The sequence below is a fragment of the Hyla sarda genome, chromosome 2 (assembly GCF_029499605.1).
Source record: "Hyla sarda isolate aHylSar1 chromosome 2, aHylSar1.hap1, whole genome shotgun sequence".
NCBI classification, from domain to species: domain Eukaryota; kingdom Metazoa; phylum Chordata; class Amphibia; order Anura; family Hylidae; genus Hyla; species Hyla sarda.
This window is the reverse complement of record NC_079190.1, coordinates 440646490-440664168: the sequence shown is the minus strand read 5'-3', so window position 1 is coordinate 440664168 and position 17679 is coordinate 440646490. Positions and strand designations below refer to the sequence as shown.

The 17679-nt window shown below is 43.8% G+C and overlaps 1 protein-coding gene and 1 long non-coding RNA gene across 2 annotated transcripts in view; one reads left to right on the top strand and one right to left on the bottom strand.

The window, feature by feature from the left end:
- ACE2 (angiotensin converting enzyme 2) overlaps positions 1-1609 on the bottom strand; it is a 74406-nt gene extending 72797 nt beyond the window's left edge. The window contains exon 1 of the mRNA XM_056559250.1: positions 1334-1609. Coding sequence (XP_056415225.1) covers positions 1334-1519 — 186 coding nt within the window. The 5' untranslated portion in view covers positions 1520-1609. The remainder of the gene's footprint in view (positions 1-1333) is intronic.
- A 1767-nt stretch (positions 1610-3376) lies between these two features.
- Positions 3377-17679, top strand: part of LOC130356992 (uncharacterized) — a 79505-nt gene continuing 65202 nt past the window's right edge. The window contains exon 1 of the long non-coding RNA XR_008889061.1: positions 3377-3483. This is a non-coding gene — a long non-coding RNA (uncharacterized LOC130356992). The remainder of the gene's footprint in view (positions 3484-17679) is intronic.

The following is a 17679-nucleotide window of genomic DNA, read 5'->3' as shown; positions in this document are numbered from 1 at the left end:
CAGTTTGTAGATCACTTCTACTTTAAAATCTTAATCCTTCCAGTACTTATAAGCTGCTGTATACTACAGAGGAAGTTGCGTATTTCTTTCCAGTCTGACCACTGTGCTCTCTGCTGACACCTCTGTCCGTGTCAGGAACTGTCTAGAGCAGGATAGGTTTGCTATTGGGATTTGCTCCTACTCTGGACAGATCCTGACATGGACAGAGGGCACTGTGGACAGACTGGAAAGAACTAAACAACTTCCTTTGGAGCATACAGCAACTGATAAGTACTGAAAGGATCAAGATTTTTACATTTTTACAAGTCATTTACAAATCTGCTTAACTTTCTGGCACCGGTTGATTTGCAAACATTTGTTTTCCACTTGTACCCCTTTAATTAACGCATGTCAAACATATACAGAGATGTATTTTATGCTTTGTTAAAATAATGTTGCTATTTTCATGGGCAGTTTTGTTACATTTTCTTTTTTGGTTTATCAGTCCTGAGACCAATATTAAATCTATATGTGTTAAAGCCTCACGTATAAGAGTAATCTTCACAATCTGAATGAAGCAGACATCATATATTATTATTAGGAGTTCTAGAGCTTGAGCATATTGCACAATATATATTTATATATATATATATATTACACAACATACATTGAATAAAGATAATTCAAAGGAGAAAAGGAGCTCCATATAAATCAAAACTAACCTAAACCGAGGATACTGTGATACACATAACCCAATGTGTCAAAAAATACCAGAAAAATATCAAGAAAATATGACAGTCCAACTAGGTAAAGGATATGGAGTGACAGATTAGAGGATGTCCAATAATACTCTAAAAGGGTGTATTATATGATAAATAACACTCACTATGGTGTCTCCTGCAGGGCCCTTGCGTCAGACAAACCACAAATAAATCAAATAAAGTAAAATCAGGTGAATATTGTGCAAATGCTCATAAGTCTATCATAAAAGTAAATGTTCATAAATAAATGCTCTTATAAATGTTCGAACTTTCAAGAGCATTTATTTATGAACATTTACTTTTATGATAGACTTATGAGCATTTGCACAATATTTACCTGATTTTACTTTATTTGATTTATTTGTGGTTTGTCTGACGCAAGGGCCCTGCAGGAGACACCCTAGTGAGTGTTATTTATCCTATAATAAACCCTTTTAGAGTATTATTGGACATCCTCTAATCTGCCACTCCATATCCTTTACCTAGTAGGACTGTCATATTTTCTTGATATTTTTCTACATTGAATAAAGTTAGGTATAAATAAAGTACAACTGCAGCTTTTACAAAACCCAGCCAACTGTGCATTTACATACCATTTTCTGGGCATTCTCGTCTGTGATATTTGTGTTGTATTCCCATTGTGCTAGAGCACTTTCATGATACAGCGGCTCTGCTTCTCTTTGAAACTCCAGTAAAAATGCCTGGGCATCACTGGTCACATCTTGGGTTGCAGGGCCAATAAGGGCCAATGTGCATAGGAGCCAGAGGAGAGCCAACATCCTTCTCCTTGAGATGAGAGTCCCTCTACTGATCCAAGCTCCTTTGGAAAGTCAGTGTCTGTCTTTAGCCTTTGTACCATGCTGCCAAAGGTTTCCTCGAGCAATTCAGGAAGTGCTTGTCTTGTTCAGATACGGTGCTTTATTACTCTGATACTGATCCTGTCTTTCTTATCACTGGTTGGTGGTGGTAACAAGCAGGGCAGAATTTTATATTTCGGAAGGAAATCACTTACTAATTAAATAAAATGCTATCTCGGAAAGGCTGCTTTGAGTTTACTTTATGCAGTTGATAGCAGTTAACTATTAAATAGTAACATTTTAGGGAATTTAGAAGCATGGACTGCCAGAAAGTATTAAAGGGGTATTCCAGGCAAAAACTTTTTTTTATATATCAACTGGCTCCGGAAAGTTAAACAGATTTGTAAATTACTTCTATTAAAAAATCTTAATCCTTCCAATAGTTATTAGCTTCTGAAGTTTTCTGTCTAACTGCTCAATGATGATGTCACGTCCCGGGAGCTGTGCATGATGGGAGAATATCCCCATAGGCACTGCACAGCTCCCGGGACGTGAGTCATCAGAGAGCAGTTAGACAGAAAATAACAACTCAACTTCAGAAGCTAATAACTATGGGAAGGATTAAGATTTTTCAATAGAAGTAATTTACAAATCTGTTTAACTTTCCGCAGCCAGTTGATATATATATATATAAAAAAGTTTTGGCCTGGAATACCCCTTTAAGTTCAAATGGTGTCTCTTGTCCTCTATCATAAATCAGCTTCTTTCATCAATGTGCTGCCTGCACGTGTGAATTTATAAAAGTTATTTTACTATAGATTGCAATTTCCAACAAAAGCAAACTTTAATTTTTCTGCTGTGAATCCCTAAGCCTGACATCATATAGCATTGCAGCAGCCGCAAGGTACACGAGACCAAGAGCATTCATGATACTGAGTACCAGAGCCACTGGACTCCCCTCTTACAAGTCCATGCTCTATACACTAGACATAGATGTCATTCAATTATCCATTTTTTTCTAGGAATAAAGCTGCATTATCATTTATAGCATTATGGTGGACTATACAGTAGCATACTGCCAAAAAGGAATGCTGATTAGAGATGAGCGAACTTACAGTAAATTCGATTCATCACGAACTTCTCGGCTGGGCAGTTGATTACTTATCCTGCATAAATGAGTTCAGCTTTCAGGTGCTCCCTTGGGCTGGAAAAGGTGGATACAGTCCTAGGAGAATCTTTCCTAGGACTGTATCCACCTTTTCCAGCCCACCGGAGCACCTGAAAGCTGAACTAATTTATGCAGGATAATTCATCAACTGCCGAGCAGAGAAGTTTGTGACAAATCAAATTTACTGTAAGTTCGCTCATCTCTAATGCTGATGTATAGCCCGGCGTGTTGCCCACATATTGATTGACTATAATGGGCCGAACATTGCCCCTGTCTTCCTACTATATTAATTTCTTTTTTCGAACATATCTGCTTCCAGTGTCACAGTTCACAGATGGGACATCCTGATAACGGAGCCTACAAGGGAGCGAGGAAGAGGAGTTCAAGTTTTTATTGTTTTATTAGCCAACCTGGGCACAGTACTAAAATTTTAAAAAAAAATCTCTGGATAACCCTTTTAATGATGGTAGAAATGGGAATGTTTTTAAAAACAATACTAGGTTATAGAATCCTATCGCAATAAGGTAAAAAAACAACATTTACAATATAGCCCTCTCCCCCACAGCAAATTGCTAGTTTTGCCACCCAAGATAGAAGTTTTTGCTTCCCTTGACACCCCTTTAACATATCTCTTCTGCAATATTTCCCATTTCTGTGTTTGTTTACAATTTTTAGTTCTTCTTGAGAGGAAAGTCCTTCACTGCTTGCAATGGGGATTCGACCAAACAGGACCGGGCCTTGCAACAGTCTCAGAGTTGTTGCTTGGACAGCCTACATGGTGAGTACATCCTTGAAGTCTATGACATTTTCATTGATTCTATTTTTTACACTTTTATGTGCCTGCTTTACTGTAATGATTAGATTACTACATTATGCCAGCTCTGCATTGTTCCCTTTGTTGATTTTATACTCACTTTGTGTCACACTGACATAAAAAGACTATAATGTCACAAACCCTACCTATTTTCGGCACGAGATTTAGTTGGCACCACATTACAGACATTTTTAGAGTAACAGTAAACCAGCACCATCATGTTTATATTTATGTCTGAATAATTTTTTTAATGAAATATACATTGATGTTCAACAATAAAGGATTGAATGGTCACCACACACGTCATTTGTGTACATAAGGACTTGGAGTATCACTATTTCTGGCCCTCATATTACTTGTGTAATTTTCACCAGTTTTCTCTCTGCGGGTCCCATTTCCAATTTTCAGTTGTCCATAAGCTTGTGTCAGAAGATAGGCTACTATGATGTCTCAATGCACTGTGTGGTGTCCCGGTATAGGACCTTGTCCTGGCGCTTGTGTTAAGTCCCCTCAGCTAGAGCTCCTCCATCTCCACAGGGCTCTTCTGCAGGGCTTGCCCCTTAGTCGCCTCATATAATTGTATTTACATGTCTATTATTTAATGTATATGTATAATAAATGTATAGGACCTTCCCAGGTCATGTGATTTACCGTTGTGAATGTACATACGTTTAAGGACCTTCCTGGGTCATGTGATGTACCCAGAGTTCACTGGGTTCAGGACCTACAGGTTTGCTGGCCAATGAGCTTAGTCCAGCCCCCTATTATATAAAGGGCTGTAGTCTGTATATTCACTTATCTTATCTCCCGGATCCAAAGCAAGCACAATCAGCATATCTTCATTCAGTTCATCAAGGCCAAAGCCTAAAGAACCAGCAGCCACTAAAACCGTGAATTAGAAATCTCAACCTACAAATCCTGTGTGATTTACTATTCTACTCAAATCTGTATCCTGGTTACCTCAGAAGAAACTGTTTAATTGTAAAGACTGTTGCATAAAAGTTCAAGTAAAAGTTTCAAGTTATCTCATAAATCTGCTGTGGACATTCTGCTTACTATCCCTGCTGTTTGTGGGCCAGTTGGCGGCAGGATCTTCAATACTAAGCAAACCGCATGCTGGCGTCATGACAATTAAGGGTTAATACCACCAGACCCTTCATTTACCATTGCAGCACCCCAGACACCACAACTGCACATATACATTTCAACCTTTCTTCATCAGTTTTTCAGAGTGAATTCAGAGTGAGGAGCCTTTTGCGGCAAGAGAGAGCACAGAGGAGTCCTATCAGACAAGAGAGAGCACAGAGGAGTGCTATCAGACAGGGGAGAGCACAGAGGAGTGCTATCAGACAGGAGAGAACACAGAGGAGTCCTATCAGACAAGAGAGAGCACAGAGGAGTGCTATCAGACAGGGGAGAGCACAGAGGAGTGCTATCAGACAGGAGAGAGCACAGAGGAGTCCTATCAGACAGGAGAGAGCACAGAGGAGTCCTATCAGACAGGAGAGAGCACAGAGGAGTGCTATCAGACAGGAGAGAGCACAGAGGAGTCCTATCAGACAGGAGAGAGCACAGAGGAGTGATATCAGACAAGAGAGAACACAGAGGAGTGCTATCAGACAGGAGAGAGGACAGAGGAGTACTATCAGACAGGAGAGAACACAGAGGAGTACTATCAGACAGGAGAGCGCACAGAGGAGTCCTATCAGACAGGAGAGCGCACAGAGGAGTCCTTTCAGACAGGAGAGAGTACAGAGGAGTCCTATCAGACAGGAGAGAGCACAGATGAGTACTATCAGATAGGAGAGAGGACAGAGGAGTGCTATCAGACAGGAGAGAGCACAGAGGAGTGCTATCAGACAGGAGAGAGCACAGAGGAGTACTATCAGACAGGAGAGAGCACAGAGGAGTGCTATCCGACAGGAGAGAGCACAGAGGAATGCTATCATACAGGAGAGAGAACAGAGGAGTATTATCAGACAGGTGAGAGCACAGAGGAGTACTATCAGACAGGAGAGAGAACAGAGGAGTCATAACAGACAGGAGAGAGCACAGAGGAGTGCTATCAGACAGGAAAGAGCACAGAGGAGTACTATCAGACAGGAGAGAGAGAACAGAGGAGTTCTAACAGACAGGAGAGAGCACAGAGGAGTGCTATCAGACAGGAAAGAGCACAGAGGAGTACTATCAGACCGGAGAGAGAACAGAGGAGTCCTAACAGACAGGAGAGAGCACAGAAGAGTGCTATCAGACAGGAAAGAGCACAGAGGAGTACTATCAGACAGGAGAGAGCACAGAGAAGTGCTAGGTCACCCTCACTTACTAGACTTTGTCCATGCCTGTGCTTCAGCTTGAACAAAGCCATCATTTTATAAGCCATGATTTCTATAAAAAGGAAATAAAATTTTCTTATGAAGTATATTAGAAAGTTTCATGTTTTGCCAAGATGTACAAAATATATATATTTTTGAATCTGACAGTGCCCATTTGTGGCAATTATTTACCTTGTCTATCCCTTGCCTGGACATCACAACATCATGACTTAAGGTGTAAAAGAGTTTGAACCTGTCTAAACGATAAAGGAATTTTCTCCAATAAATAATTTACATTTCTCCAATGTAAAACAAGTTACTGGCCAATTAATGTGCTTTTATTTGTGTTTTATTTCTTTTTATTCTCACTGGTAATTTTACCTTTACGCATTTGAGCCAAGTCACATGGTTCACAAAAACTTCTAGAGTGCAGCCAAGGGGCAGCATACTGCAGAAGAATGTTGAACGTTGTGTTCTTTTTGAATATATATTGCCTTCTACTAAGAATAACTTTGTTGTACCAGACTGCATGGCAGTGATATACACTGATCAGCCATAACACTAAGGCTGGGCTCACACACGATAAAATGAAAACCAAAAAAAAGGGCCATAAAATAGGTATAAAAACATACTTTTTTAAAAATCTAGTAATATGTTATATGAAAGTATACGGAAAAAAAAGTTTCAAGCATGAGATTTATCACTGAGTTGCTTTGCATGTAATTTTTAATGTCATTTTGCTGCTGTTTTTTTTTTTCTTGGCAGACAGGAATAATTTGGCGGTCACGCTCCTTCCCATAGACATGCATGCATGGTGTGATGCCACAAGGGTGTGATGTCACGTCTCCAGTCCCGGAAACACAGAGGTTTCTGAGGCTGGAGCAGAAGCCCGGCAAAGAATGACGGGTGCTGCATGGAGATCTCGGGGGGGTTCCAGTGGCGGGCCCCCCCGTGATCAGGCATCTTATCTCCTATCCTTTGGATAGGGGATAAGATGTCTATGGCTGGAATACCCCTTTAAATGTAAACTGATATATACGATACCCACATTTACATAGATATTGTATTATTTTACTACTGGTAAATATGGAAAATTGTAGTTTTTACAAAATGATATATTTAACCCCTTAAGGACGAAGGTCATTTTGACTTTAATGGGGTACTCCGTTGAAAACATCTTATCCCCTATCCAAAGGGTAGGGGATAAGATGTTAGATTGCGGATCCCACCGCTGGGGACCCCCATGATCTCCCCTGCAGCACCCCTGTCATTTGGTGCATGGAGCAAACTCCTCTCTGTGCCCGATGACTGACGATGCCAGCTGCCACGCCCCCTCTATTCACATTTATGAGAGGAGGCATGAAGGCTATGTACTAGCCGTTACACCCCCTCCCATAGACATAAATGGAGGGGCATGGTGTGACTTCACAAATGCAGAAGCTGTAAGCTTCCGTGTTCCGGATGCTGCCGCTTTCTGCCCACTGGCGGGACCCCTGTGATCTAACATCTTATCCCCTTTCCTTTGTATAGAGGATAATATGTTTAGAGAAGAGTACCCCTTTATGGCCACAGACATTTTTTAAAATCTGAATTAATAACTCTGAGTTGCTTTAACTTATGAATTTGATTCCGAGATTGTTCGTGACATATTCTACTTTAGTGGTAAATTTTCAACGATACTTGCATAATTTTTTGTGAAAAATTCAAAAATTTCATGAAAAATTGGGAAAATTTTAACTTTTCTAAATTTAAAACTCTCTGCTAGTAAGGAAAATGGTCATGCCAAATTAATTATTTATATATTTAATCTATTTTTATTATTTTAAATCAAAACACTAACCCACCAACAGTAATTTGGTGGCCATTATTTTGTGACGGGCGATAGTAACGGGAGAAATAGTGCATGCACTATTTCTTCCGTTGATTTGCCCATCACAAAATAATGGCCGTTATTAATAATGGGCAATAATGGGTTAAAACGGCTATTAGAAAAATCTCATAGATTATAATGTAAGGGATTTTCTAACGGCCGTTTAACGGGCGATTTTCAAGATTTTTATGACGGACGTTCATTACGGATGAATTTTTATAGTATGAAAGGGGTCTAAGATTGCAGGAACTTTCCGACAGTACTACGATAACCTCTATAATATTATGGGGCATTTCGCTGAGCTGCCAAAAGAGGAACTAGATAGGATAATCTTAGATAATATGGATAAAACAGCTTTACCAGAGGTTGAAGGAGTTAAAGGGTAAGATGGAGTCTGATGTTTCCAAAGAGGAAATAGAAAAGGTGATAGTGTCACTAAAAGGCGGCAAAAGTCCGGGACCCGATGGGTTTACAAGATTTTCAATTTTTTTTTTGACGGACGTTCATTACAGATTAATTTTTATAGTGTGAAAGGAGCCTTACGTGGGTCATGCACCAAAATGCCATCCGTATCACAGATATTCGGTATATAGGCTACAGAAGACAGCGAAAGCATCCTTGCGCATTTATTAGCATGTTCATACCTGAAGCCACAAGTTTTATTGAGCTTCTAGGCCTCTGCAGTCGATGCCAATTTCTTTATCTGTTCTCTAATCATAGTCATCTGCATCAACAGCGGTTGTGCCATATTTTTTTTATGTTGTTTAGATAAATCATCCAATTCTTTTAGCAGTGTTTTTATTTTAGCTTCCCTTTCTTTCTTCAGGAGGGCCCCATGTTGTACAAAAAAAAAAATAAACCTAATAACACATTTCAGCATTTCCCATTGGATAGGGAGAGTAGTTGAGTCTGCTGCATGGGTTTCAAAGAAAGACTCTATTGCTCTAATCACCGCTTGGTGGCAAGCCTTATCTTTTAAATGTGACTCATTGATTCACCAATTCCATTCCCTCCATTTGCCCCCTGGAATTTCTACTAATAGAAACACTGGAGGTGGAGAATGATCTGACCGAACTGCATAGCCAATCGAGGCCTTAGGGTTTTGTAGCAACATATGCTGCGATATCATCAGCATATCTAAGCAGCTATATGTCCCATGTGCAGGTGAATAATACGAATAATCTCTATCTTTGGGGTGGAGTATCCTCCACACGTCTACCAGCTGATTTGCCTCCAAAATTGCCGATACCAATTTCAATACTGAGTGCGGAACAGCTGATTTTCCCATAGAGTTACTTATAATTGGCTGCATCGTCAAGTTAAAGTTCCCCCCAAGATAAAGTATCTTTCTACAAAGCTATCTATTTTAGCTAAAATGTCTCTCAGTACTTTCCCTTGTTGTGCATTTGGAAGGTAGATACTGCCTAATGTATAAATTATATTTTCTAATTTTAATTTAATGAACGCATATCTACCTTCTGAACAGGTTAATGGCCAACATTTATCATTGTCTTTAGACAGTTTTTTGTGTCTAGAAAAGGTACAAAAAAGGTGCAAGCAGGGTTTATTTGCACCTTTTAGTTTACACGTTTCTGCTGTTTTTGAGTTTCAATCCACAATGATTTTGGCAATACACATATGAACTGTGCCTTTTTTTGAAAAGGCGCAAAAAAGGTGCAAAGCCACTGAAAAGTCGCTAAAACTACACCAGCCCACACTTAGCTTAGCTTTTTGGTGTATGTGAAGAGACATAAATGGCATAAATGAGGAAGAGGGAGGCGGGACGGGGAAAGAGGAAAAGAGGCAGTGCACACATACAAAAGAGTTGGACTAGCGTGGCCTAACTATGTCGGCGTAGGTAGCATGCCTGGTTGATCTGCTGGGCTTCAGCGGGGGTCCAGAGAAAAAGCACTGTCTGCCCTGAGCAATCCCCTATGCCGGGGGCAGTGAGTGCGGCTAGACACAGCGTTTTAAGCAGTGGATTAGCGGAGGCCGGAGCCTGATGGTAATCTGTGTGCCGATGTCCGTGCTGGAGGAGAGAGCCCCACGACGTGCAGCTGATCGTTATACCTTGTTTTAACGGTCAAACCATGAAGCTTTTATTGAATCAAAAAGGAATGTACATAAGTACAAGTATTAAACAGAATAAAGTAAGGTCAACATGACCTACAAAAGTGAACCAAACTAGTGGCGTACATAGAGATAGAGACATGAAATACGCTATCAGTTACCATATACAGAAGTAAAAAACAGTACCATCCCGGGCGGGGACATAAACCTATTTAGTCAATACAAGGACAGGCTATGGCGCATGTCAGGACAATGGGAGGAAGTAAACCAGGGCTCCCACACCTCCTCAAAACGAGATACTGTGTCTTCCCTAATAGCAGTCAATTTCTCATATAACATTAAGGTGTTAATCCTTTGTAAAACCCCTGAGAAATGTAAAGACTGTTGTTTTCATTGGGATGCAATATGGATTCTTGACACGATTCGGCTTCCAGGTAGTGGATCCTCTGTGTCAGCGAGGGATTGGCGTGGACCGTGCTAGTGGACCGGTTCTAAGAGGCTACTGGTTTTCACCAGAGCCCGCCGCAAAGCGGGATGGTCTTGCTGCGGCAGTAGCAACCAGGTCGTATCCACTAGCAACGGCTCTACCTCGCTGACTGCTGAGAAGGCGTGGGACAGAAGGACTAGGCAGAGGCAAGGTCAGACGTAGCAGAAGGTCGGGGGCAGGCGGCAAGGTTCGTAGTCAGGATGGGTAGCAGAAGTTCAGGTACACAGGCTTTGGACACACTAAACGCTTTCACTGGCACAAGGCAACAAGATCCGGCGAGGGAGTGCATGGGAGGAGGTCAGATATAGTCAGGGAGCAGGTGGAAGCCAATTAAGCTAATTGGGCCAGGCACCAATCATTGGTGCACTGGCCCTTTAAGTCTCAGAGAGCTGGCGCGCGCGCGCCCTAGAGAGCGGAGCCGCGCACGCCAGCACATGACAGCAGGGGACCGGGAGGGGTAAGTGACCTGGGATGCGATTCGCGAGCGGGCGCGTCCCGCTGTGCGAATCGCATCCCCAACGGCCATGACAGTGCAGCGCTCCCGGTCAGCGGGACTGACCGGGGCGCTGCAGGGAGAAAGACGCCGTGAGCGCTCCGGGGAGGAGCGGGGACCCGGAGCGCTAGGCGTAACAGTACCCCCCCCCCCCCTTAGGTCTCCCCTTCTCTTTGTCCGGTAACTGCCTCCCCTGGGATGAGGACACCGGGAAAGAATGGAGGGTTTCCTCAACGGCAGGCAGTACAGCAGGAGTGGGAATGGGGAGGGAGGGCAGAGGGCGAGGCCTAGCACGGGGCAGTGTGACACCAGGACGGGGGCCATGGGGAGGCACAGAGGCTTGCCTGACGGGGCTGGGAGGGGGGGAGAGGCATTTCCTGTGGCAGGCAGAGTCCCAGTTCCTGATCTCCCCGGTGGTCCAATCAATGGTGGGGGAATGAAGCCGGAGCCAAGGCAGACCGAGGAGGACCTCAGAGGTACAGTTGGGGAGAATGAAGAACTCAATCCTCTCAAGGTGGGGTCCAATAGACATGAGGAGGGGCTCTGTGCGGTAACGCACGGTGCAGTCCAATCTGGCTCCGTTGACCGCGGAAATGTAGAGCGGCTTGACGAGACGGGTCACCGGGATGCTGAATTTATTAACAAACGACTCCAAAATAAAATTTCCAGAGGCACCGGAGTCCAAGCAGGCCACGGCTGAGAGGGAGGAGTTGGCTGAAGAAGAAATCCGCACGGGTACCGTGAGACGTGGAGGAGCAGACTTGGAACCAAGAGACGCCACACCCACATGAGCTGGGTGCGTGCGTGCGTTTCCCAGGCGTGGAGGACGGATAGGGCAATCCACCAAGAAATGCTCGGTACTGGCACAGTAAAGACAGAGATTTTCTTCTCTACGGCGATTCCTCTCTTCCTGGGTCAGGCGAGACCGATCCACTTGCATGGCCTCCTCGGCGGGAGGCCCAGGCGAAGACTGCAAAGGATGCTGTGGGAGAGGTGCCCAGAGATCTAAGTCTTTTTCCTGGCGGAGCTCTTGGTGTCGCTCAGAAAAACGCATGTCAATGCGGGTAGCCAAATGGATGAGTTCTTGGAGGTTGGCAGGAATCTCTCGTGCGGCCAGCACATCCTTGATGCGACTGGATAGGCCTTTTTTAAAGGTCGCGCAGAGAGCCTCATTATTCCAGGATAGTTCAGAAGCAAAAGTACGGAATTGTATGGCGTACTCGCCAACGGAAGAATTACCCTGGACCAGGTTCAACAGGGCAGTCTCGGCAGAAGAAGCTCGGGCTGGCTCCTCGAAGACACTCCGGAGTTCAGCGAAGAAGGCCTGGATTGTGGCTGTGGCAGGATCATTGCGGTCCCAGAGCGGTGTGGCCCAAGACAAGGCCTTTCCTGAAAGAAGGCTTACTACGAACGCCACCTTAGACCGTTCTGAAGGAAACAAGTCCGACAACATCTCCATATGCAGGGAACACTGAGACAAAAATCCACGGCAGAGTTTAGAGTCCCCATCAAATTTGTCCGGCAGGGACAAGCGGAGGTTAGGAGCGGCCACTCGCTGCGGAGGAGGTGCAGGAGCTGGCGGAGGAGATGGTTGCTGCTGTAGCAGAGGCAGAAGTTGCTGTAACATGGCGGTCAACTGCGACAGCTGCTGTCCTTGTTGGGCAATCTGCTGCGATTGCTGAGCGACCACCGTGGGAAGATCAGCGAGACTTGGCAGCGGCACCTCAGCGGGATCCATGGCCGGATCTACTGACACGATTCGGCTTCCAGGTAGTGGATCCTCTGTGTCAGCGAGGGATTGGCGTGGACCGTGCTAGTGGACCGGTTCTAAGAGGCTACTGGTTTTCACCAGAGCCCGCCGCAAAGCGGGATGGTCTTGCTGCGGCAGTAGCAACCAGGTCGTATCCACTAGCAACGGCTCTACCTCGCTGACTGCTGAGAAGGCGTGGGACAGAAGGACTAGGCAGAGGCAAGGTCAGACGTAGCAGAAGGTCGGGGGCAGGCGGCAAGGTTCGTAGTCAGGATGGGTAGCAGAAGTTCAGGTACACAGGCTTTGGACACACTAAACGCTTTCACTGGCACAAGGCAACATGATCCGGCGAGGGAGTGCATGGGAGGAGGTCAGATATAGTCAGGGAGCAGGTGGAAGCCAATTAAGCTAATTGGGCCAGGCACCAATCATTGGTGCACTGGCCCTTTAAGTCTCAGAGAGCTGGCGCGCGTGCGCCCTAGAGAGCGGAGCCGCGCGCGCCAGCACATGACAGCAGGGGACCGGGACGGGTAAGTGACCTGGGATGCGATTCGCGAGCGGGCGCGTCCCGCTGTGCGAATCACATCCCCAACGGCCATGACAGTGCAGCGCTCCCGGTCAGCGGGACTGACCGGGGCGCTGCAGGGAGAAAGACGCCGTGAGCGCTCCGGGGAGGAGCGGGGACCCGGAGCGCTAGGCGTAACAATTCTGGTGGCCAAGAGAATAAGCTGAACTAAACGGAAAATCTTGAACTTCATTCTGGCAGGTTTTAAGCCCAGCAAACAAAAGGCAGGCGTCTCCGGTATATGACATGCAAAAATAGAAGTTAAAAGATCGTGTACTCTAGTCCACAAGGAGGACACCACAGGGCACGACCACCACACATGATACATCGTGCCCGTCATGCCACATGCGCGAAAGCACAGAGAAGAGACAAGTGGGTAAATAGTGTGTAATCTGGCGGGACAAAATAGGTCCTATGAAGCACCTTAAGTGCCGTCTCCATCAGAGACACCTGCCAACTGCCCCGGCTCAAAGTTTCGCAACACCCTCTCCATTGTTCGAGGGACAGGGTAGTGCCCAAGTCCCGCTCCCAATCTACCATGAACTTCAGTTTCCCACCCGGTGGGGGGGCATTTAAATGGGCATACAGTAAAGATAGTAATCCCAGCCTGTCAGGTGAGTATAACATACATGTCTCAAAGAATGTCTGGGAGATCAATGATGGCGTAGGGAGGAGGGCCGTATAGAAGGAAAAAATCTGTCTAATGCGGAGAAATTCAGTGGGGGGTGGGGAGTGTGCAACATAAAATTGATCCAATGAGTAAAGCTGTCGTTGTTGGGTAAGGTTGTGTAGACAGAGCAGGTTCTTTTGAATCCACCAAGAAAAACTCGGAGGCCAGAGCAAGCCGAAAAAGAGGCAAGGAGAGAGAATAGATTAGGAAGGGATACCAGGGGTTCAGTAATCGTCAGAAGTAAATCGTCTGCAAAAAGCGACGTCTTATACTCTGAGGACGAAATTGTAACTCCCTTTATATCAGGATTCGCTCTAATTTTGGCCGCTAAGGGCTCCATCACCAATGCGAATAAGGACGGGGATAGGGGGCACCCCTGTCGAGTACCGCGAGTGATAAAGATAGGCTGGGGGGAGGTGGAGGGGAGTTTAAGGTAAGCCTGAGGGGAAGAATAGAGATGTGATAATGCTTGTGCAAAAGGGCCAGTTATACCAAATTTTGTCAAAACCGCAAACAGGTACCTCCAAGAGACACAATCGAAGGCCTTTTCAATATCTAAAGAGAGTACTGACAAAGGAGAAGAAGTGGCCCTAGACCATTGAATAAGAGAGAGCACCTTTCTAATATTGTCTGGGGCCTGTCGACCGGGGACAAAGCCCACTTGGTCAGCATGAATGAGACTCGGGAGGTAGCTGTTCAGGCGTGAAGCCAAAACAGAGGTTAACAGCTTAAGATCAATATTCAACAATGATATAGGTCTATAGTTCCCCACATTCAAATGATCCTTCTGGGGCTTAGGTAGGACAGTTATGAGGGCGTCCAGGAACTCCGAAGGTAGACTGGTGGGCGTCAGCAGGGAATTATATAGAGCGTGTAGGTGTGGGAGAAGCAGGGTGCTGAAATTCTTGTAATAAGCCGCTGTGAGCCCGTCTGGCCCTGGCGATTTGCCCCCCTTCAGCTTAGATATGGCTAATTCACTCTCCTCAATGGAAAGTTATACCTTGTTTTAATTTCCTTTTTTCATTTATATATCTGAAGAATGTCTTATCCCATTTTTTCACAGACTGAGCTAGTTTTTCTTCTGCCTGCGCTTTAGAAGTTCTTCTAACTTGCTTGGCCTCTTTCTGCCTAGTCTTGTAGATTTCCCTATCTTGATTGCTCTGGGTTGTTTTATAATTACTAAATGCTAGCTTTTTGTTTTTTTTATGATTTTGGCCACTTCTGCTGAGTACCACAGTGGTCTCTTCCTTTTTCTGATTTTACTGACAAGTCTAATGCAGTTTTCTGTTGCCTTCAATAAAGCGTCTTTTAAGTAGTCCCATTTCTTCTGGACTTCATGTAATCCATTCCAGTCTGATAGGGACTCATTTATGACTAATCTCATTTTTGAAAAGTCTGTTTTTCTAAAATCTAAAACTTTTGTTTTTGTGTGGTGTGACTCCTTCCCTGTTCTTATATTAAACCACACTGACTGGTGATCACTAGATCCCAAGTTTTCGCCTACAACAACATCATATACCAAATCCCCATTTGTGAATACCAAACCCAAAATGTGTGATTTATCTTTGGGGGTTGTTTTATTAATTCTTCACCTTACGGCTCATAAAGGGCTTGCTCTCCTAATATCGCAGGTATTCCCTTAGGGATTTCCCAGCTTCTGGGCCCCAGACTTTGCTTCTCACTACGGTCTCTTGGCCAGTTATTATGTTGGCTGGTTGGTCCTTATATGTGAGTAATATTATGGCAGACAGGTTTATATCTGAATAGGGAGCTGAATGGCTCATCACTTGTGCTGCCTGTATGGCTTGATTTGAGTTAGAGGACAGACTTTTGGGTCTCATACAGGCAGCTCAAGTAAAGAGCCATTTAGCTCGCCACTCAGATACATCCCTGCCAGACACATTATTATTCACACAGGATGATCAACCAGCTGATTTAGTAATGGTCCAAGAGACTGTAGCAAGAAGCAAAGTTCGGGGCCCAGAAGCTGGGAAATTTCAGACAAAGGGAATATCCCTGTCCCAATAGAGTTGGCAAGCTTACCACAGCAGGAGGCACTGCACGGCAAGCAACAAAGACACAAACGTCTGTCCTCTAACTCAAATCAAGCCATACAGGCAGCACAAGTGATGAGCCATTCAGCTCCCTATTCGGATATAAACCTGTCTGCCACAATATTGCTCACATATAAGGACCAACCAGCCAACATAATAACTGGCCAAGAGAGCGTAGTGAGAAGTAAAGTCTGTGGCCCAGAAGCTGGGAAATCCCAGACAAAGGGAATACCTGCGATATTAGGAGAGCAAGTCCTTTATGAGCCACAAGGTGAAGAATTTATAAAAACAACCCCCAAAGATAAATCACACAGAATGTCCGAATGGGATTGATAGGCTCATATGAAACTATTAGCAACTAAACAAGATATGGAGATCTTCATGGAAAGGCTGGAAATTCATATAAACAGGGTCTAGCTTCAGTACAATCCTTGGTGCAAGAGGTGGAGACCAGAGTGGAGCCTTTGGCTACAGACCACAGTGTGCTGACCAATTAAGTAAAGGATATGACATCACAGATGACAACACAAAATACCCATATAAAATAGCTTTATCGCTTGCAAGATGACACAGAAAACCGTGGCAGAAGAAATTATTTGAGCATCCGTGGCTTTCCTGAGAGGATTCAAAGGCAGGACTTAATTGAGGTACTACAGAGGATCTTTACCTCTGTGCTCCAGCATCCAGCATCAGGGGAATTGGAGATAGATAGAACCCATAGAATTGTCGACCCGCATAGATCAGCCTCGAAATGTCATATTTAGAATTCATCCCTTTAGGCTCATGGATGAGCTCTCGTGTCTAACTTGCGAGTTGGACTTTATAGAATTTGAAGGCTCAAAACTCATGTTCCTCCAAGACCTTTCAAGATCTACATTACAACAATGACGTGCCTTACGTCCATTATTAGAGCTGCTCTGACAAAAAAAACTTACAGGGGTTATCCAGGAAAAAACTTTATATATATATATATATATATATATATATATATATATATATATACATATATATATATATATATATATATATATATATATATATATATATCAACTGGCTCCAGAAAGTTAAACAGATTTGTAAATTACTTCTATTAAAAAATCTTAATCCTTTCAGCACTTATGAGCTGCTGAAGTTGAGTTGTTCTTTTCTGTCTAAGTGCTCTCTGATGAAACCTGTCTCGGGAATGGTCTATAGTAGAAGCAAATCCCCATAGCAAACCTCTTCTACTCTGTGCAGTTCCCAAGACAAGCAGAGATGTCAGCAGAGAGCACTGTTGCCAGACAGAAAAGAACGACTCAATTTCAGCAGCTGATAATTATTGTAAGGATTAAGATTTTTTAACAGAAGTAATTTATAAATCTGTTTAACAATAAAAAAAAGTTTTTTCCTGGAATACCCCTTTAATTACTCATGGGGATATCCGATATTGCAGAACAATGGGCAGAGGGTAATACTTGAGGACCCTGAAGAGCTGACAGCCTTCTGGGGAGCCCTTAACCTACCAGAATTCCAACTCCCAGAGTGGTCAATAATTCCTGCCAAGCCAAATGAATTATATAATAGATTCACATATACAATATGTCTACTTTATGTTTGCATCATAAAGTTGACATGTTTTTATTTTTTGAAGACATTAGAGGGCTTCAAAATATAGCAGCAATTTTCAAAAAAAAAATAAACATTTTCAATACCTTAATTTTCCAGGGACCAGTTCAGTTTGAAATGGATTTGGGGGGCCTTTCTGTGAGAAATCCCCCATAAATTACCCCATTATAGAAACTGCACCACTCAAAGTATTCAAAATGACAATCAGTAAGTCTGTTGACCCTTTAGGTGTTTCACAGGAATAGCAGCAAAGTGGAGGAGAAAATTTAAAATCTCCATTATTT